This window comes from Carassius carassius, chromosome 35, assembly GCF_963082965.1.
Source record: "Carassius carassius chromosome 35, fCarCar2.1, whole genome shotgun sequence".
Classification (NCBI taxonomy): domain Eukaryota; kingdom Metazoa; phylum Chordata; class Actinopteri; order Cypriniformes; family Cyprinidae; genus Carassius; species Carassius carassius.
Genome location: NC_081789.1, coordinates 5,909,719 through 5,929,699, shown reverse-complemented (window position 1 = coordinate 5,929,699; position 19,981 = coordinate 5,909,719). Strand labels below are relative to the sequence as shown.

At 34.8% G+C, this 19,981-nt stretch overlaps 1 protein-coding gene across 2 annotated transcripts in view; it reads left to right on the top strand.

The window, feature by feature from the left end:
• gpr158a (G protein-coupled receptor 158a) overlaps positions 1-19,981 on the top strand; it is a 126,229-nt gene that overhangs the window by 98,598 nt on the left and 7,650 nt on the right. For both annotated transcript variants that reach the window (XM_059524347.1, XM_059524346.1), the window contains exons 6-8: positions 11,217-11,326; positions 14,064-14,302; positions 16,342-16,480. In XM_059524347.1, the coding sequence (XP_059380330.1) occupies positions 11,217-11,326; positions 14,064-14,302; positions 16,342-16,480 (488 nt within the window). The remainder of the gene's footprint in view (positions 1-11,216; positions 11,327-14,063; positions 14,303-16,341; positions 16,481-19,981) is intronic.

Genomic DNA, 19,981 nt, shown 5'->3' with positions numbered 1-19,981 from the left:
TAAAAACAAGGGAATGAAAGAGAGAGGTCGGTTTTGTATGCAGTATGCACTGGCATTTACTCTGGTTTGCTGACGAGGGAACAGGCAGTCAGGTGGCTCTCATTAACAACTGGGACTGTAGATTTATAGGTTGTATTGATGTATGTGTTTGTTTGTTTTTTTATTTATTTAAGAGGACATTCTGATGCTGTGGTTATGATGTCACATGAGCACATATAACATTCTATCCACATTTACATATTCACATATTCAGTATTCACCCACGCTATGCTGTGAATCTTGTGATCATTTGGAAATTAAATCAGTATTGCAAGTTCAGATTAATGCACTGAAGATCTGTCATGTTAATTATTACTAAATTTATGTCAACTTATCTCTTCTTTTCTTGAAAAAAAAGAAAAAGAAAAAGTCTGTGTTGCAATGAGGCACTTTCAAATGTTTTAACCATCATTAATTATTCAAATGTTTGAATTGTTTGAAAATGAGGAGCAAACAATATGTGTACTAATACCCTTTTCTATGAAATCCATTTTACAGCTCAAAAAAGAATTAATGTAACAGCTTTTATAAAATTATAAGCCGTGTGTTTCTGTTGATTTCATATCCTCTGCCATTGTAATTGCCTTAAAGGGACGAGTATGTTTATTTATTTATTTATTTATTTTTTATTTGAATTTATGATATATTCTATATTAAAACCTTTATTCAGCAAAACAACATTTAACTGAACAGACGAGAAAGTAAAGACTTTCTAAAGTTTCTAATATATATATTTATATATATATATATATATATATATATATATATATATATATATATATATATATATATATATATATATATATATGATTGTATATATATATATATATATATATATATATATATGATTGTATATATATATAAATAAATATATATATGATTGTATATATATATATATATATAAATAAATAAATATAAAATCCTGATATATTAGCACATAGAAAATTTGAAGACTGCTGAAAATTCAGCTTTACCATCACTATAATAAATTGCCTTTTTAATCGAAAACAGTTATTTTAAATCATAATACAAATCATTTTACAATTATACTGTTTTTACTATATTTTTGATAAAAAAAATATTATAAATAATTAAAAAAAAAAAAAAAAAAACTAGCCTCTGTGATCACAAGAGACTCAAAACCCCAGTATAATGACCCAAAACATTTGAAGGCTAGTGTATAAACTTAAAAAGTCACTTGCAGAAAAAAAAAAGACAGTTATTCTGCATGTTACGGAAAGAGTGAAAAATGGTCATGAGAAACTGAATCATAACCATTCGTGATGCATGAAATCTCTAAAATTCAATGTTGAGCCGTTATAGTTCATCTAGATGAACTGATTCATGAATATGCAGAAATATAAAGTTAGTGCTGACCATGCATGAGTGTTCTCTGTAGCAGGTGTGACCCAACAGCATGCTTCTCTGATGGATGAGAGCTCTGTCAAATCCCCAAAGAAAAGACATGCGTCAGCTTCTCCTCTGTGCACCTCTCTCTCTCTCTCTCTCTCTCTCTCTCTCTCAATAAGATTCAGTTTTTCTGGGAAGAGGGAAGGTCTCGTCATTAAGTTCCTCTCATCACTTATATTTAGAGTGGATGTAAGTGCCCCGGGCAAACTGTGGAAATGTCAGAGCTGTCTCTTTCCTTTTTTTCGTTTCGTACTGCCCTGACATTCAGCTAAACCCCTTTACCGCAAGAGCGAGGTTTTACATTTTTTTATTTATTCATTTTTGGTATTTTTAAGGTGTTAGTGTCACAGTAGGTGCTAGATATAATATTTCAAATATTTAATAATTATATGTATTGTGTGTATTTAAAAATTTTTTTTATAATAATATAAAATACACATTTACCTTCTTGTGTGCCTGCAATATTATAATCATGTTACTGTTCTTATTTTAAATCAAATTGGCAATAATGGCTATTTAGATGTAAATATAGTTCTTTTGATTAAAAAAAAAAATCATTATTTTAAGTTATTAGAGAGTAAACATACTCTATTTATAACAAGATCAGATATCATATAAAGGTTGAACAATATGAAGGCTTAGGGATCGTGTAGTATTAGATAATTAGTTCTTTCTCAACCTGGTTACCGTCTGGCTTTCCATCGTCTCTCGCCACGGCAACTGCGTTTTGTGTTCTCAAGCCCTCTGAGGAATCATCCACTTGAAGCACTGTGTGTTTTGTAACGCTCTGAGCGCAGTGAGAGTTCCCTGCAGCATGTAAAATACAGTCTCGCCTCACCGATCCAGGCAACGTGGACTTCCGTAGCCTCCTCTCGGCTTTCCCCCACAGAGTTGCGGCACATACCTCATCTGACTCAGAGCTAGTGAGCCAAAATAACCACGTGCCTGCATCTTTTTCTACTGCTGTGGGACGACCATTAATGCTTTTGCTAATCGGATTAGCACGAACGGTCCCAAAAGGGGGGTTGCGGCACATCTGCAACACACTGATAATTACGCAGCTTCAGATGTTTGTTCTTCTTTGTCTTTCATGTTTTGGATAGGGCTCTGGTGCTGACACACATCACACACACACACACACACACACACACACACACACACACACACACACACACACAGAGGTCAGATTACATTAATTCTCATTGATCTTTGACTGATGTACGTGTGGATCAACTTTCAACTGGCCATCAATGAAAGTCCATTATGGATTGCTGTAAGTGGCATGGAGGAGATGATAGGATTTTTTATTTTTCTTTATGTATGCTGTGCACAATTTTCTATACGAATAGAAAAATTTCTTGGATAAGTTAGTATTATTTGCAAATATGTGCTGTATACTACCAGCGTGCACTTCTGTAATGCATCCCAGAATACAGTTTGTTTTACTTGTAGCCGCACTGGGTTGTACATTATAATTAACTCAAATGATATATAGGGAATTTTAATAGGGAATCAGGAATATGATTAATATATACCGTATTTTCCGGACTATAAGTCACACTTTTTTTCATAGTTTGGCTGGTCCTGCGTCTTATAGTCAGGTGCGACTTATTTATCCAAATTAATTTGACATGAACCAAGAGAAATGAACCAAGAGATATGAACCAATAGAAAACATTATCGTCTCCAGCCGCCAGAGGGCGCTCTATGCTGCTCCTTGCTCCTGTAGTCTACACTGAAGACATAGAGCGCCCTCTCGCGGCTGGAGACGGTAATGCTTTCTCTTGGTTCTAAATAAATGCGACTTAGTCCAGTGCGACTTATATATGTTTTCCCCCTCATCATAACGTATTTTTGGACTGATGCGACTTATACTCAGGTGCGACTTATAGTCCAAAAATACGTTATATATCTCATATGACAGTTACATTAAAATTATTGAAGATGAAAAATAGGTCAATTGTATATATCAATAACTCATTACAAGGCACTGTAATTTACTCATTAATATGTCAATATTCCATTCTTCATATCAATTATAGTGATATCTCTTACTGTAAATTACCGCAAATCAAACAGTGGTTTGTCCAGCAAACGGCCGTAAGATTAACTTATCAACTTTCAATAAAGTTATCACTTATAATTCAAGGGAAAATATTCTCTGGCCATGAAAACATTATCCTATCATTATGAAATTTCGGTTACTAAAAAGTAAAGAGCTTGTAGCTAAAGATCAGACATTTCATTGACTCGTGATGTGAGCGTTTCAGACAGAGGCAATCATGAATATATATTGGTTTTTAATAATTGAACTAATAATACATCAAACTACAAATCACACAGAGTAAATACACGTACGAAAATACAGACAGTAAACTTTGTAACAGACATAACGGAATCCAAATGAGGGAGAGACAGAGAAAGAGAATGAGTGAGAGAGGATGAGACAGAGAGGTGAGAGAATTAGGCGTGATCACAGAATTACGCGCTCAGTTATGCAAACTCACAGACAGTAACCCTTGAAAGACAACAACGAATCAAATCACCTTGAAAAGGTAATAGACAAACTTTAAGCAACATTTAAATCTACATAGAGAATGATAATCGCATGTGGTCTCTTTGTGACTCGCCCGACCAACGTGCGTGTGTGCGTGGTCCTTTGTAGCTAGCCGTGTTCTTTCGTGTCTTCCGGGGCTGCTGCGGAATCGCGCGATATCAGAAAGTTCCAACAAACGTAATGATTCAGAATTAGTCTTCCTCGTGTAGAGAGGAACTTAGTAAGTAAAAGAAATGAAAACAACGGGGATGAAAGCTCCCGAAGGAGCCATGAGAACGGCTGTTCTCTCAGCCGCCGTGCTGAGAGGGACCAGACAGGGACAAGAGAGCGAAGAAGAGTAAGAAGAACAGAAGACAGGGAGGAACTTCCTGGGTCAGTTCTTATGGCTTGAGTGGTTCACGCCTCTGTTTGTGTGAACAACCAATGAACGTCCGCGATCTGAAGCGGGAAAAACGTTCCTTTGTCTCTGGAGAACCACCCACTCTAATAAGTTATGGCTTATCAGATTTCAGCAGTGATATTCTAGCAAGTTCGTAATTCCAGATTAATACATTTTTCATTAATTTCCTTTATATAAGTGAGTCCGTCAAAGCATGACGATTAAACAGATACCAAAAATAACATATATAACTGATATAAACACGAAGTTACATTCATATGCAGAATTACAAACATTTAAAGTTTGATTAACACACGATAAACATTATACTCCAATTTGATTATAGAAAACATCTAATGCACCAAAAAGGCAACACAGTCAATATGTTTAGAAATACGTTTTAAAAAGGTACCAGTGATCTGGTTTTGCTGTTCTGTCAGTTAAGTCATAAAGTTTTACGACCTGGTCAGGGGGGTAGGGTTACAACTCATGATTCTATTTGAGAACATTAAAATTAGGAGAAACATTTCTAATTTACAAGTCAGCAATTTATAATCCTTGCATAACAGGATTAACCATTTTATGCAACACACAAACCTATTCAAAATACATATTATTAAGGACTTACATAAAGAGCGTAAAGAAAAGTTTGTGTGTGTTTGTTTAGGAATGTGGGTGTTTTGTTTCTTCTTTGAGGCTCGCACGGGTATCCCTGGACAGTCTCAATAGGTGTAATAACTGTCACCCACGCCAGGATGTTGCCGACATCGCGGCGCCCCAAATGGTGAATTATGTTGGAAGATGTTGTAAAACGAAGGTCCTTGTTTACTCACGTTCTGGTCTTTGAGTGCAGAATGTGTTAGAGTCAGGATTCATTAATATGGAACAGATGGCTGAAATACCATCAGCTCATTAGTGTTACATACTTGACCTTTAATTTTTAGTGTGACAAATTAGAAGTCCCTGCTAACTAAAATTAGTACTAAGAACATTGTGCTAACGTTCACAAGTTTTAAAAACATTTTCATAATTTTGCAAACATTATGGGAACATTACTTTTAAATGTTATCTAAACATTCTAAAAAAAAACACAAACATCCAACTAAAATGTAAGATTGTTGTGCATTTTAAGAACATTATTAAAGAACAGATAATGCTGAATGAACATTCTTTTAATGTTACACTCTACAAAATGCTGGTTTAAATACAACCCAGTGTTGGGTGAAATATGGACAAACCCAGGAATTGACATTTAACCTGGGTTTGTCCATATTTCTCCCAGCACTGGGTTGCATTTAACCCAGCATTTGTAGAGTGCTGGATGAATGTTTGTTAATAAGTCATAAGCAATCTTTGCAGAATGTTAGCAAAACATCTGAGAATGTTCCCTTGTAGCTGAAGCAGTATAATTTCATCACCTGACATTTTTTTTAATTCTAACACATTTTTACACAAAAAGACAAAACAATTGTTGATTACTTCTTTCAATATTCCACACGTCCTACTTACACTATTTTATGACGTAAGCAGTATCAAACTAGTGTTACATCCAAATATTCTGTATCATGAAAAATTAGGCAAAACCCCACGGATGATGTATTATTTCTAGTAGTAAGATTCTTAAGTGCGATATGCACTTTATTTTTCTTTGCAACACACCAGTAGCCTCATTTAAAAAATGTTCTTCTACCTACATTTTTGCAAAACTCCAAAAAAATTGCATATACATTAAAAGTTCACTGTGGTTCACTGTAGTGAAACACTAACAACTTTTTATAGAAATTTTTATTGCAGTGGTCAAATAATGTAAATAATCTTATAAAAGACTTGTTGTGGTAAACTTGCTCGGTAGCTCATGTGATAAAGCATTACACTTCTGCAAAGCAATCAGGTACAAGTCCCGTGAAACACAAGTCACAATAAAAGAGCTCAAGGACTTGTAGAAACTATCTAAATTATCATGGTTGCTTCAGCAAAGGCATTTTTAATTCATTTTTAATTTCATTCAAGGGACAGTTTACCCAAAATTGAAAATTCTGTCATTAATTGTTCTCCATCATGTCGTTTCAAACCCATAAGACTTCCGTTCAAATTTAAAACACAAATAAAGATATTTTTGATGAAATCCGAGAGCTTTCAGACCCTTAATAGACAGCAAGGGTCCTACCATGTGCAAGGCACAGAAAGATTGTAAGTACATTGTTAAAATGGTCCATGTGACATCAGTGGTTCAACCGTAATTTTACAAGGCTACGAGATTACTTTTTTTGTGTGCAAAGAAAATAAAAATAACGTCTTTATTCAACGATTTATTCTCTCTGGGAATAGACCTTTGCCATTATCAAGGGTCTTATGATGGAGTTTCAGAGAGCTTTCATTTTTGGGTGAACTAACTATTTAACACTAACTGCTTAGGGTAGGGTTTAATGTAGGTGGTGTGTCATTTTCAAACTTGATAAAATGTTATCCTTTTACAACCACACATCGGACATTTAATTTCCACACTTAAAATAACCAACATAAGAAAACAGTGCCCTATTCATGTTTTTCTGTTTAGACTGAAATTTATAAAGATGTACAGTATGTGCCATTTTATAGCATTTTGAAATTGTCACAAACTGTGTAATAAACAGTGTAATGTCATTTGCAGAAATGTCACCACAGGCACGTTTTTCCAATGAGCCTGGGTTGCGCAAAAGGTAACGAGAGAAGTTGCCATGTCCATAAATTCATATTTATAGAAATAACCAACTAATGTTACATAATATTGTACTGTAGATCGCATGACAATGACAACATGGCAAATGTACTGTAGTATATTCTGTTTGCATTCATACTGCATTTTTTATTAAATGTATAAAATTGATGATCATCATTACATCCTGCACACGCTTTGACAGAATGCAAATTTTACACTGCTGGACTATATTATGTGCAATCTTGTAGCAACAGCTACTGTTTAAACTGTGTATTGTTGCAGACTGTGTACTGTTTCATATACAGTTTGAAAGTATTCAGTATGTAGTGTATATAAAACAATATGCACTATGCAAGAATTCAATTCTGAGTCTTTAATTGTAATGAAGCAGTTTCCTAAAAACACACTGCAAACTCAAAATATACATCCAGTACACAGATGCAGACTAGCCCAATGTGTTGCTAGTGTGTTGTCCCGTGGTACAAATTTAATGTACTTTATTTCATCTGTCTGGCAGATACACACTTCACTGGTGAAGGGGCGATAGAGTTATCTTCATATTTCTGTGTCACTACATCGAATGTGCTGTTCAAGTTATTATACCCATTGACAGTTTAACTAACTTTCACTTGCTCAGCAAGATTCTCTTCAAACTGCTGCTTCACATTAGCTGACCTGAAAAGGGAAACTGAATGTAGAAGATGACAGTTTATGCTAATGCTCACCCTAGCTTCCTTCTGCAACAAAGCTGAGATGCTGTGCATACTTGCGTTGCACTATGAATTGCGTTTTGACACATTACAGGCCTTTGAAACACTGCGGTTCTAGTCACTCCTGGAGTACATTATAGATATTGCTGACAGGGTACAGGTTTCAACAGTGATGTAACTTTAGTTGAGATGAATATTATGCTGACAATGAAGTCATTTTTGAGAGGAGTGCTGTTTACTCTGCATCAGATATTTATGAGGAGGTGTAAAGTGTTAGTTTTGCATGGTTTGTCAGTGACTGGTTAAAACTGTTCTGCTGGAGGCATGTGGTACTCCCAGTTCTAATTAAGAGATGGCTGACTGGATGCTCCCCTGACAACCACAACACACACACACACACACACACACACACTTCTGCCAAAGGATCTTAGGCTGCTATTACACACACACACACACACACAGACACACACTTCATCTTAAACACATTCCTGCCCCACTGGATGTTAAAATTGCATTTAAAGGGTTCATTACATTTATCTGAGTTTAGCTTTCCACATCCATTCTCCACCCTCTCTCTGATCCTTACAGTTGTGCAGTCATTTTTGTCACTGCGCCTTTAAGAAACACCCCTTTTTTATGTTGGTGCCCTAAACACCTGCAGTCCTTCCCCAAGTGCACACTTGGTGACACAGAGTAATGACCATCTAACACAATGATATACACATAAACAGTGTTGGGGAAAGTTACTTAAAAAATAAAAAAAGTAATGCATTACAGTATTGCGTTACTTAGATACTTTTTATTGAAAGTCATGTGTTATGTTTATTGTGTGTTACTTTTTCACATTTGGGATGAGCTTACTTGTTTGTTTTCAATAAAAAAAGTTCAATAGTTCAATTTTCTGAGCAAATGTGAAAGCACTTTCATACCTAAATTGAAATGAATAAGCCATGAATACCGAATCTGTTTTTGTGCAAGTGAGGAGAAATGCATGTTCACATTTAGTCTAGAAGTGTCTCTGCACTTTTGATTTCTCTCAGCATGCAGACAGGAGAGCTGTGAGTCAGTATATGGGACAAAAAAAGTAACTTAGTTCAAAAGTAATGCGTAACTTTAATACTTACTTAAAAAGTAATCTGATTACATTACTGGTAACCCCCAAACACTGTGCATAAAGTGCGCCATTTTGACAAAGTCAAATTTGACTGATTAGTATTAGCAGTTAGCACCTGCTGGTAGATGCCATAACTACATCATTCTAGTGCAACAGACCAGGGCCGTGTTTCCCAAAACATCCTAAGCCCAAATACATTGTAAAGACCTTTTATAATGGTCATGGGAAGCAGCCCAGGTATGTTATACCTCTTTGACTGCTTCATAAAATATATTGATGGATAAGGAGCTGCTGCTGTGATGGGAGGACTAAAGCTTTCTGAAACAGTGAATCGTACTTTGAATCAGTTCAACCATTTACAGTACATCACAAAATGATTCACTGCGCTCGAAACACAGAGGACATCTGCTGGTGACACGAGTAAATGCAATGGAAAGACCTTTGAGATCAAAGTAGTTACAAGCTTTGAAAATGACTTCCATGTACTTTATTTAATAGTTAATAAATGTTTTTCTTTTTTATGTTGTGATAACAGTTATGAAAGGGCAACTGGATGTCTATAACTGAAGGATTGAAACTTCTTATTCTGGTTTCTTAAAAAAAAAAGCTTGACATAACAAATTTAGCTTAATATATATATATATATATATATATATATATATATATATATATATATATATATATATATATAATTATTTCTGTTTTACCTTTTATGTTTTGGTGGTAAGACTTTCTAATTTCAGTTGGATAACTATAGTCTCACCCTTAAATGGGTTACCAATGCTGAACAGCTTCTTATGTTGACTTTAAATAGCAGAATAAGTATTTAATGATGTGCATCTTCACTATTTGATCATGTCAGCCTCTAAGATTTGTGAGGTATCTGTAGAAGTGTGTTAGAGAGCTGTGGTGGTCTGCAGGAGCCCCCCTACGGATGTGCCTCTGTGTCTGTCATTAGTTTTCCTCAACTTAATTAAGACAGAAGAGTCCGTGCTAGAGCAATTCATCTGCTCGGAATCATTTTTCCATAATAAATCCAATAATAGAGCTTCCTGAGAAGTGAGCAGACTGTTGTTATTAGATTACACACAGAACGTCGCATCACTGTTTGCACATGGAGAGATTGAGCGGGAGCCAACGCGGGGGGGACAGAGGGGGCGGCACAGCTGTGAGGTTCTGCTTCAATTACAGTTCACCTTTAGTGTCTCTCTCTCTTTCTCTCTGTGGATGCAACGGAACTGCGGTGATGTGCTGGAATTCTCCGTCAGATTCCTTGGCATCTGATGGGGTTGTTTGGAGAACTATGACAGATAAGGTTGATGGATGGAAAGATCAATGAAAGCGCACATCACTGACACATCATAGAGAGTGTTTGCATTTTGTAATAGGTTTAAGGCTTGATGCAAGTCTGGACTGAGTGATGAACAAAGAAATGAAAAGTGAATTTCTGATTTATGTATCTTCATGAGTCCTAGGGAGAAAAATAAAAATAAAAGGATGTTTAAGTCTGTCATCTGTTTGTTTGTTTGTTTTGTATTCATGTGTGTAAATTTCATGTTTCATGTATAATCAATAAAAAAATATTTTGATTTAAAAAAAATGCTATGAAATTTGACAGTTGGACGAAGCATAACAAAATAAAAAAAATAACATAATGTGCTGCTCATGGAGCAAGATGCTAAAAAAATAGTAAGAAAATATTCTTTAGCCACAAAAAGGTTGTAGACATTATTATATACGGGGCTTTTATTATGTACATACATGCAAATATTATTAATTAATGAGTATATGTAATTAATTTGATTTTCTATTTTTTTCTATCGCAGCTTATTAAACTGTGTTTATGTAGTTATGGTGTTCTTTCATGGTAACATCAAGACTATTATCCATTACTTTTTGAAGTGGTTTTTAATTTTTAAATTAAAACAACATACAGAACTAACAAATATTGCTACAAGTGTGATTGCATCATGTTATAATAATAGTGTTCATTGTATGGTTGACTACGTCTTGTATTAATTTTTCTGAAAATGCCTGTCATACGTGCATAAACTGACAGTCACCACTTATAAGCTACTACTAAATATTGAATAAACTTAATTTTCTGTAAAGTTGCTTTGCAATGATTTGTATCGTAAAAAGCGCTATACAAATAAACTTAAATTGAAAACTTGAATTATAAAATAATTCCATCAGTCAAGGATGAAACAGTAGGGGTCTCATATCAAACATCCTCTTATCTGAATAAATAGATTTCCAGATAATAAAATAAATGCATATTCCTTAAGTGCCTATTAATTATCTTCTAGGTGGTGATTCTGTACTTCCAGCCGAGTGTTTTCCGCTGTATACTACTACGATGGGTTCGTCTGCTCGGATTTGCCACTGTCTATGGAACGGTCACTCTCAAACTCTACAGGTACGACATTTATTACATTCTAAAAGATGAGTCACTCTTCCAGATACCTGTAGAACTCGCAGTGTTGTTGTTATTTTGGTCACAGTCTTAGTTATAATGAATTGTTTTGATTGATACAAATCTTAATCTTAGGAATGGCTAGAAAGAGATATTGAGAACGACTTATGTGAACGGAGAATGACACACTGCAGTCCGTGATAGTTTTGAGATTGATGCCTCAGCTAAATAGATAATCTGCTTCAGACAAACACACACACACACAAACACACACACACACACAAATACGCGTGCACCTGTACACACAATAACACACCCACTCATGCTGGATGACTCACAGACCACAATGTTATTAAATGTCACAACTTGCACTTTCCTAATATGGCTGATGAGGTGGAACCTGCTGAGATCTTTGCCATTTCAGAATCAACCCTGAAAAAAACAGTAAGGCTGGATGGGTGTCAGGTAGCAGATTGGATAGTGGGCGAGAGAGCCAAAGGCTGGGCTACAGCGACTGAACAGTCAGCTAGATTGCATCTGTTCCTCAAGGGCTTTAACCATTACTAAACCAAAATAGAAAAATATTGACAGCAACTTAAAATTCTGCATACAGTATTGCATTTTAAATTATAAACACATCTTAGTATTAAAACTATATATTTATTTTTTTATATTTGTTTTTTTTTACTATTTTTTTTATAAACAATATTATGCAATTTAAATATTTAAATAACTGCATGACTTTGTAAATCATTGTGAAAATGAGATATCCTCAGTTGTATTGAATGTGCTTGTACTTAATTGTAATTTTGTCATTCGAAAATCAAGCAAAAGAACAAAAACAAAACACGATTCTCCTATGATTCTGAACCATGCAAAATAACGTAATTTGCTAGAGGCTGTAACAAAATATTAATTGCTAGAGTCTATTTTATTTTTATTTTTTTTAAGTAATTTGAATAAATTATTTAAAAAAATATTTTAATAAATGATTCAATGACTCACTTATAAATACATAAATCCTAGTATTTCTGAGATAATATGAATGTTGTGAGACATATTAGAAATGGTACTGTATGGTTTAAATGTCTGTTTGTGAAACTGTTTCATACCTAAACATGATAACTGCACTCGATACTGCGATATTTTTTTTTTACGATAATAGTGCAGCTCTACAAATGTGTAATTGCAAACCTACAGTATATTATCTGTATAATACATCACATATAGCTACGTTTCAATAGAAATTGAATTAAAGAATATTTTAGTTTTTGTCAGAACATTAAACAGAAACTTTAATCATATTTTAAAAACAATCAAAATAATTATATAGAAGTATTGTATTAGTGCTGGGCAACAATTAATCGTGATTAATCACATCCAAAATAAAAGTTTTGGAGTACATAAATACATACGTGTGTATTTATTATGTATATATAAATACACATACATGCATGTATATATTTAAGAATTTAAAAAATAAAATAAAATTAATAACAAAATAAAATTAATTAATCATGATTAATCATTGCTCAGCACTAATAAATATACATAAGGTCTTATGTGGGTCAAAAATACTTTAACTGATTATAAATTAAAACTATAATGTACGTAAATTGTATTGCAATTAACATGCACTATACAAAAACATTACATTTGATTTGTACTATGTAATCACACTTAATTGTTATAAGGTTACTTGAGGCACCTAGATGAATTGTTATTTTGATTTTGGCCATCACATCAAACACTGTACTTTAACTTTGTTATCCCTATTATATTCAATAAAATGTTCAGATTCAAACAGACTATTATTTAATAAATACTTTAGATGCTAAAAAGAAGGTCAGCATAGAGTGGCTTTCTAATGCACTTTTCTTACTCTTTTACAGACTTAATTTCCTGTGTGACCTTGCAGCATTTGCCTCTCCTGATTTAGCTGCTGTGAAACCCTTTTAAGCACAGTTAAAGTTTATATTATCCCTAATTTCCAATTAAGTAAAGTATCCAATAAAGTGTCAGAGCTGTTTGTCCTACGACTAGTTCATCAGGGGTAAAGTACGGTTTAAAAAGATTTTACATCGTTAATCTACATGCCAAAATGCCTGCTTAAAATCATTGTGAGAAAACCAATAACAGGATAAATACCTAGACCATAATGGCTACAATGTATTACAGTTTACTGAATGGTTTAGACAACAAAAATAGAAAATGAACAGAGGACAGCCTGTGTTCTGAGGATCTGGCCTGATAGGATGAAGGAGAATCTTGCACAGAACGTGCACAGAGGAAAATGTGGGCTAGAGGGTATGATATATGCTAGAAATGCCAAATGATTTAATGGTTTTTGTAATTAGGCAACAGAAATGAATGACTTCTGTTCAGATCTGGACAGAAATGGGATGATGCTTCACTAGGGTGAAAAAAAAGGTGTATAGATGACACTTTATCAATGTAACAAAGACAAACGGTGATAATGAGAAGGCTGTACGCTATAACCATTTATAAGTTTGTTCGATGAGACAGACTTTGAAATCAAAAACTGGTCCACATCCAAAGAGAAGAATGTATATATTATGATGTCAAATTATATCAAAATTGACCTTTCATTTCTTAATGCACATTCATGTGTAATTCTTCAGTTATATTAAAACTTTAACAAAATTTTCCAGATCCAATCCCATGTAATTTCCAATATGGAAGTGATAACGATACAATGGTTCTTGTCACTGTTTTCCAGGGTCCTCAAGGTGTTCCTGTCACGTACAGCCCAACGGATCCCCTACATGACCAGCTGGAGGGTGTTACGTCTACTGTGTGTCATCCTGCTGATTGTGTTGTGGTTCGCAATAGCCTGGACCGCCGCTGTTTGTCAGAATTCAAGCAGACATCTCGCTCTCATCAGTGTAGGCTTCACCACTGATGGGCTACAGTTCAGCATGTGTCTGCTGGACCGTTGGGACTACATGATAGCTGTGGGTGAGTGAATCTGTTACCTAAGAGTTTCCTGTTTGAGTATTTGGCATTTTAATGAGCACAGGCTGGAATAAATTGCTAGTGGACTCAAACAGTCTGGATGAAATACTCCCAAATATGGATACTTTTTTAATGAAAGAAAATACAAATAATCTCTTCAATGGACTGCCTAAAGTAATAGTTTACACAAAAATGTTATGAATGGATCACTGGGGTGATCCCAATGGGTCATTCTAAACCAATATTTTCATCCTTGGAACACACACAAAAAAAAAACTGTATTTAGCAGAATGTTCTTGCTGCTCTTTTCCATATAATTAAAATAAATGTATATTAGCACGAGAGCACCGTAAATGTAGTCCATATATTCACTTTTTTTTCTTTTACTTTCTATGAATGGCTAAATTCTTATTAAAAAATAAATAAAATACACATCTCTTATGAAAAAAAGTGCAACAAAAGAAGTACATTTAAAAATGTAAAATTGTCATCAATTTTAATCAGTATTACATTTAGTTCATATATTTTAAATGCACTAAAGTGCAACATTACAATGTGTAATCAATTACAAATATATTTAAATACATGACATACAGTTTTGAATAGAAATGTTTTAAAAGTATATTTTTGTTAACCATAAATGTCTGTACATTTAGCAGTAAACTTTAACCCTAATTTAAAGACAATAGAAGTAATTTTGAAAATAGATGTCAAAAAACACTGATGTTCTGCTAAAATGTAAACTACAATACGTTTTAATTGAATTGTAATTGATATTCAGTAATTATATATTTCCATAATAAGTCATCTTTGCAAAGGTATGCTAAAATGTATGTACTTTTTCGTGTAGGACAGCTATTTTATTTTATTTTAAGTCTGTGACATCTGTAATAAGCTTTTTCATGGCAAAATTGGATCTAAATAATTATTTATATGTATTTTTAAAATAAAAAGGTGCTTCATTTGTCAGTAAGTGACGACAAAACTTTAATCTGTTCTTGTTCCAAACAGCTACATCTAAGATATTGAGTCCTGACAGTTGAAGTGCATGTATGTTTTTAAAAAGAGTAAGTGAAACAGTATACATTTTGCTATGACAAATATCAGTATTCTACATTCTACATGCAAAAGTAGTTATTTTGCATTGTGTTAAAATGCCTAAACAAATAACGAATCAAGCAAGGGTGTACTAGTACCTTAATACCCTATTTTATCATTTTTATTATTATTATTATTATTATTAATAAATTATTAGGAATTGAAAATAAAATTCTAAAGTCAAAAGCAATGCATTATGGGAAACAATATTCCATAAAGTTCAATCTGTTGTGCATACTACTCAATTTGACAAATGATTTGCACACAAAACAATAATAATAACACACTATCTGCATAGTGTGCATACTCTTTACTGCATACATTGTAAGTGTAGAGTATGCTAACCTAAACATAACAACCGCGGTAGACCAATGCAGGTCATCATATTCGTAATACAAGCCAAGAAAGTGATGAATCAAGGCTGCCTTGGCAGTAATTGCAGACACATAGCGAATCTCACAGGAAGCATCAATCGGACTGTGACGAATCGAATTCAGCACAAATGTTTATCCTGATGTCTTACCCTCAAGCATGGCAGATTGGAAAGTGCCCAGTCTAACACCTGGACCAGTAAGCGTCACATTGATGATGACAGAGTTTCACCGGGGAACACATGTTTATTGATGTCAAGCCAGCTGACTGGCTGACATTGTATAGGATGTGCCAATAGGGGATGGGGAACTATAAAACTTTGAACTGCCTTCCACAGCTTCATTTGCAATTGTCTGTCAAGAGGCGTCCAGAGAACACCGGCAATCTAGATGGCATTTATTGCATTTATTGAATATCTTTTTTTTCTCTATCATTCTGGTATTTTCTAGCGCTATATTGGTTTGTAACAGAAAGGTTTTGACAGCCACATCATTCTCGGGTTGATCTGGGAACTGGTAGGTCCCAGGTACTAGTCAGTTGGGTATTAACTCTATACTACCTCTCTCAAACAGCTGAGTTCCTGTTCCTCCTGTGGGGTGTGTATCTGTGTTATGCGGTGAGGACAGTCCCCTCAGCGTTTCATGAGCCACGCTACATGGCCATCGCAGTGCACAATGAGCTCATCCTCTCTGCCATATTCCAAATTTTAAGGTGAGAGTCTGCCACCAAGGACGTCTTCCTTCTTCTCAAAGGTCTTAGTTTTAAGCCCCATCCACATTAAAAGATACAAATAACTTGCAACAGATACAGTTATTGTCATCTTCGCTCCAGACCCCTTATAATAACTCACTGGTCACTCTTTTCCATGCAATTACAATTAAAGAATCTAAAGGATACAATGACTTGTGCAAAAGTCATGTGGTTTGTTTGAAGAATAGATCTAAATATAGGTTGCTTCTCTTTAATTGAATGTTAACCATTATGACAGGATCATTGGGTCTTAAGAACCATCAATCTGTTTCATTAAATGGAAAATCCTCTATTCGGATTTCTTTAAGCTTTGATTAAATTTTAATTTGTTCATTTGCTTTGCGATCCTTTAATAATCAGAACTAATTTGTATACTTGGCAGAATACACAGTCTCTCTTCGTCTGTTGCAATATTTCACTAAACTGATACAGTAGTTTACTGGTTTGAAAATATTTTTTTCTCATTTATTATGTCACAGTATTTCCAATTCGCACCATTGACAAACCATCTTGGCCTAAATAAACTCCTCATTTGCTGCTTATTAATAGTTAGTAAGGTAGTTGTTAAGTTTAGGTGTTGGGAAGGCTTAGGGTTATAGAATATGGCGATGCAGAATATGTGCTTTAATAAACAGCCATTATTTTAATAACAGACTAGTTAATAAACAACTAGTTTAGTAGAAATAGTAAGAATTTGTCCCTATGCTAAAGTGTTAGCATTTTTTCTAATCCCTTTTCCCATTACAGGCACAATTTTGACAGAAACCAATGATTTGACATCATTTGAATATTCATTCTGATTGGTCAGTTTACTATTAACATTTTTGATTAAGCTATCTGATCTTACATTTGGGCATTGGTTAAACCCCCCTGTGCAATTTAAACAATTTTATCGCTTTTTAGTTCTTATGTTAAATTTTAAATGTATTTTTGAGGAAGCTCAGCTTTCCCTGCCGATGGACTGACACTGCCTTCTAAAGAGTCGGTTTAGGGTTGTGGAGCATATGAATAACTTCAGCAGTAATGAGGCACTCATTCAGGCAGGGACTTAGCTTGAACTCTTACACAAGATATAGGCAGTTGACTTCAAAGGCAGGGCATGTGATTTTTAGAAGTTCTGCATCACTTGCTGCTCTCTCCACTGTTTCTACAGTAATTAATCACAGTACAGAGCCATGGGATAGTGTTACTTAACTATCTGTATTTTGGTGTAACAGTACCCACATAGAATTATTAGATCAGAGTAATAGTGTAGAGCAGGGGTATTCAACTAAAATTTAAAGAGGTCCAGTTAGAGAAAGTTTCTTGAAGCAAAGGTCCAGAAGATATATACACACACACAGTGGGGCTCGAAAGTTTGGCCACCCCTTGCAGAATCTTGGAAAATGTGAACAATTTTCAAAAAATAAGAGAGATCATACTATATGCATGTTATTTTGCTCCAGAAGGAAACAAGATGCATTAAGAGCTGGGGGGGGGTGAAAACTTATGGAATTTGAAGATCAAGGTAAATTGTACTTAATTTGTGTTCCGGGAAACATAGAAGTATCTTCTGTTGCTTACGAAGGGCAAACTAAATGGAAAAAATTATATTTCAACAAAATAAGAAAAATTTGGCCATCTTCATCGTGTTCAAAAGTTTTCAACCCCAGCTCTTAATGCATCTTGTTTCCTTCTGGAGCATCAGTGAATGTTTGAACCTTTTTTAATAGTTGTGTTTGAGTGCCTCAATTGTCCTCAGTGTGAAAAGATGGATTTCAAAATCATACAGTCACTGCTGGTAAGGGTTCGAATATGCAAAGATGCTGGAAAGCTGAATAATCTGCAGCACCTTAAAGATTCTGAAGAACAGTTCTCAGTTTAACTGTTCAGAACAAACAAGGGACTCATGCACAACCATCACAAAACAAAAAGACAGTCGTGGACCATCCAGGTAACCACACACAGTATTAAGAACCAAGGGTTCCCAAACTTTTGAATGGGGTTATTTTAATAATTTCAGCATTTTTTTTTTTGTCTTGTGGACTAAACGTAAACATCTTTTATGTACAATATCTTACTCAGGACAGTACTAAATTAAAAATTAAAAATAACATGCATTTAGTATGATCTCTCTTATTTTTTGAAAATTATTCAAATTTTCACAGAATCTGCATGGGGTGCCCAAACTTTCGAGCCCCAATATATATACACACACACACACACACACACACACAATTGTATAATAAATAAAAATAAAATAGATAGAATACAAAAAGATTAGAAAGGTAGTTACAACCCGAATTCCGGAAAAGTTGGGACGTTTTTTAAATTTTAATAAAATGAAAACTAAAGGAATTTCAAATTACATGAGCCAATATTTTATTCACAATAGAACATAGATAACGTAGCAAATGTTTAAACTGAGAAATTTTACACTTTTATCCACTTAATTAGCTCATTTAAAATTTAATGCCTGCTACAGGTCTCAAAAAAGTTGGCACGGGGCAACAAATGGCAAAAAAAGCAAGCAGTTTTGAAAAGATTCAGCTGGGAGAACATCTAGTTAATTGATATCAGGTCTGTAACATGATTAGCTATAAAAGCTTTGTCTTAGAGAAGCAGAGTCTCTCAGAAGTAAAGATGGGCAGAGGCTCTCCAATCTGTGAAAGACTGCGTAAAAAAATTGTGGAAAACTTTAAAAAAATGTCCCTCAACGTCAAATTGCAAAGGCTTTGCAAATCTCATCATCTACAGTGCATAACATCATCAAAAGATTCAGAGAAACTGGAGAAATCTCTGTGCGTAAGGGACAAGGCCGGAGACCTTTATTGGATGCCCGTGGTCTTCGGGCTCTCAGACGACACTGCATCACTCATCGGCATGATTGTGTCAATGACATTACTAAATGGGCCCAGGAATACTTTCAGAAACCACTGTCGGTAAACACAATCCGCCGTGCCATCAGCAGATGCCAACTAAAGCTCTATCATGCAAAAAGGAAGCCATATGTGAACATGGTCCAGAAGCGCCGTCGTGTCCTGTGGGCCAAGGCTCATTTAAAATGGACTATTTCAAAGTGGAATAGTGTTTTATGGTCAGACGAGTCCAAATTTGACATTATTGTTGGAAATCACGGACGCCGTGTCCTCCGGGCTAAAGAGGAGGGAGACCTTCCAGCATGTTATCAGCGTTCAGTTCAAAAGCCAGCATCTCTGATGGTATGGGGGTGCATAAGTGCATACGGTATGGGCAGCTTGCATGTTTTGGAAGGCTCTGTGAATGCTGAAAGGTATATAAAGGTTTTAGAGCAACATATGCTTCCCTCCAAACAATGTCTATTTCAGGGAAGGCCTTGTTTATTTCAGCAGGACAATGCAAAACCACATACTGCAGCTATAACAACAGCATGGCTTCGTCGTAGAAGAGTCCGGGTGCTAACCTGGCCTGCCTGCAGTCCAGATCTTTCACCTATAGAGAACA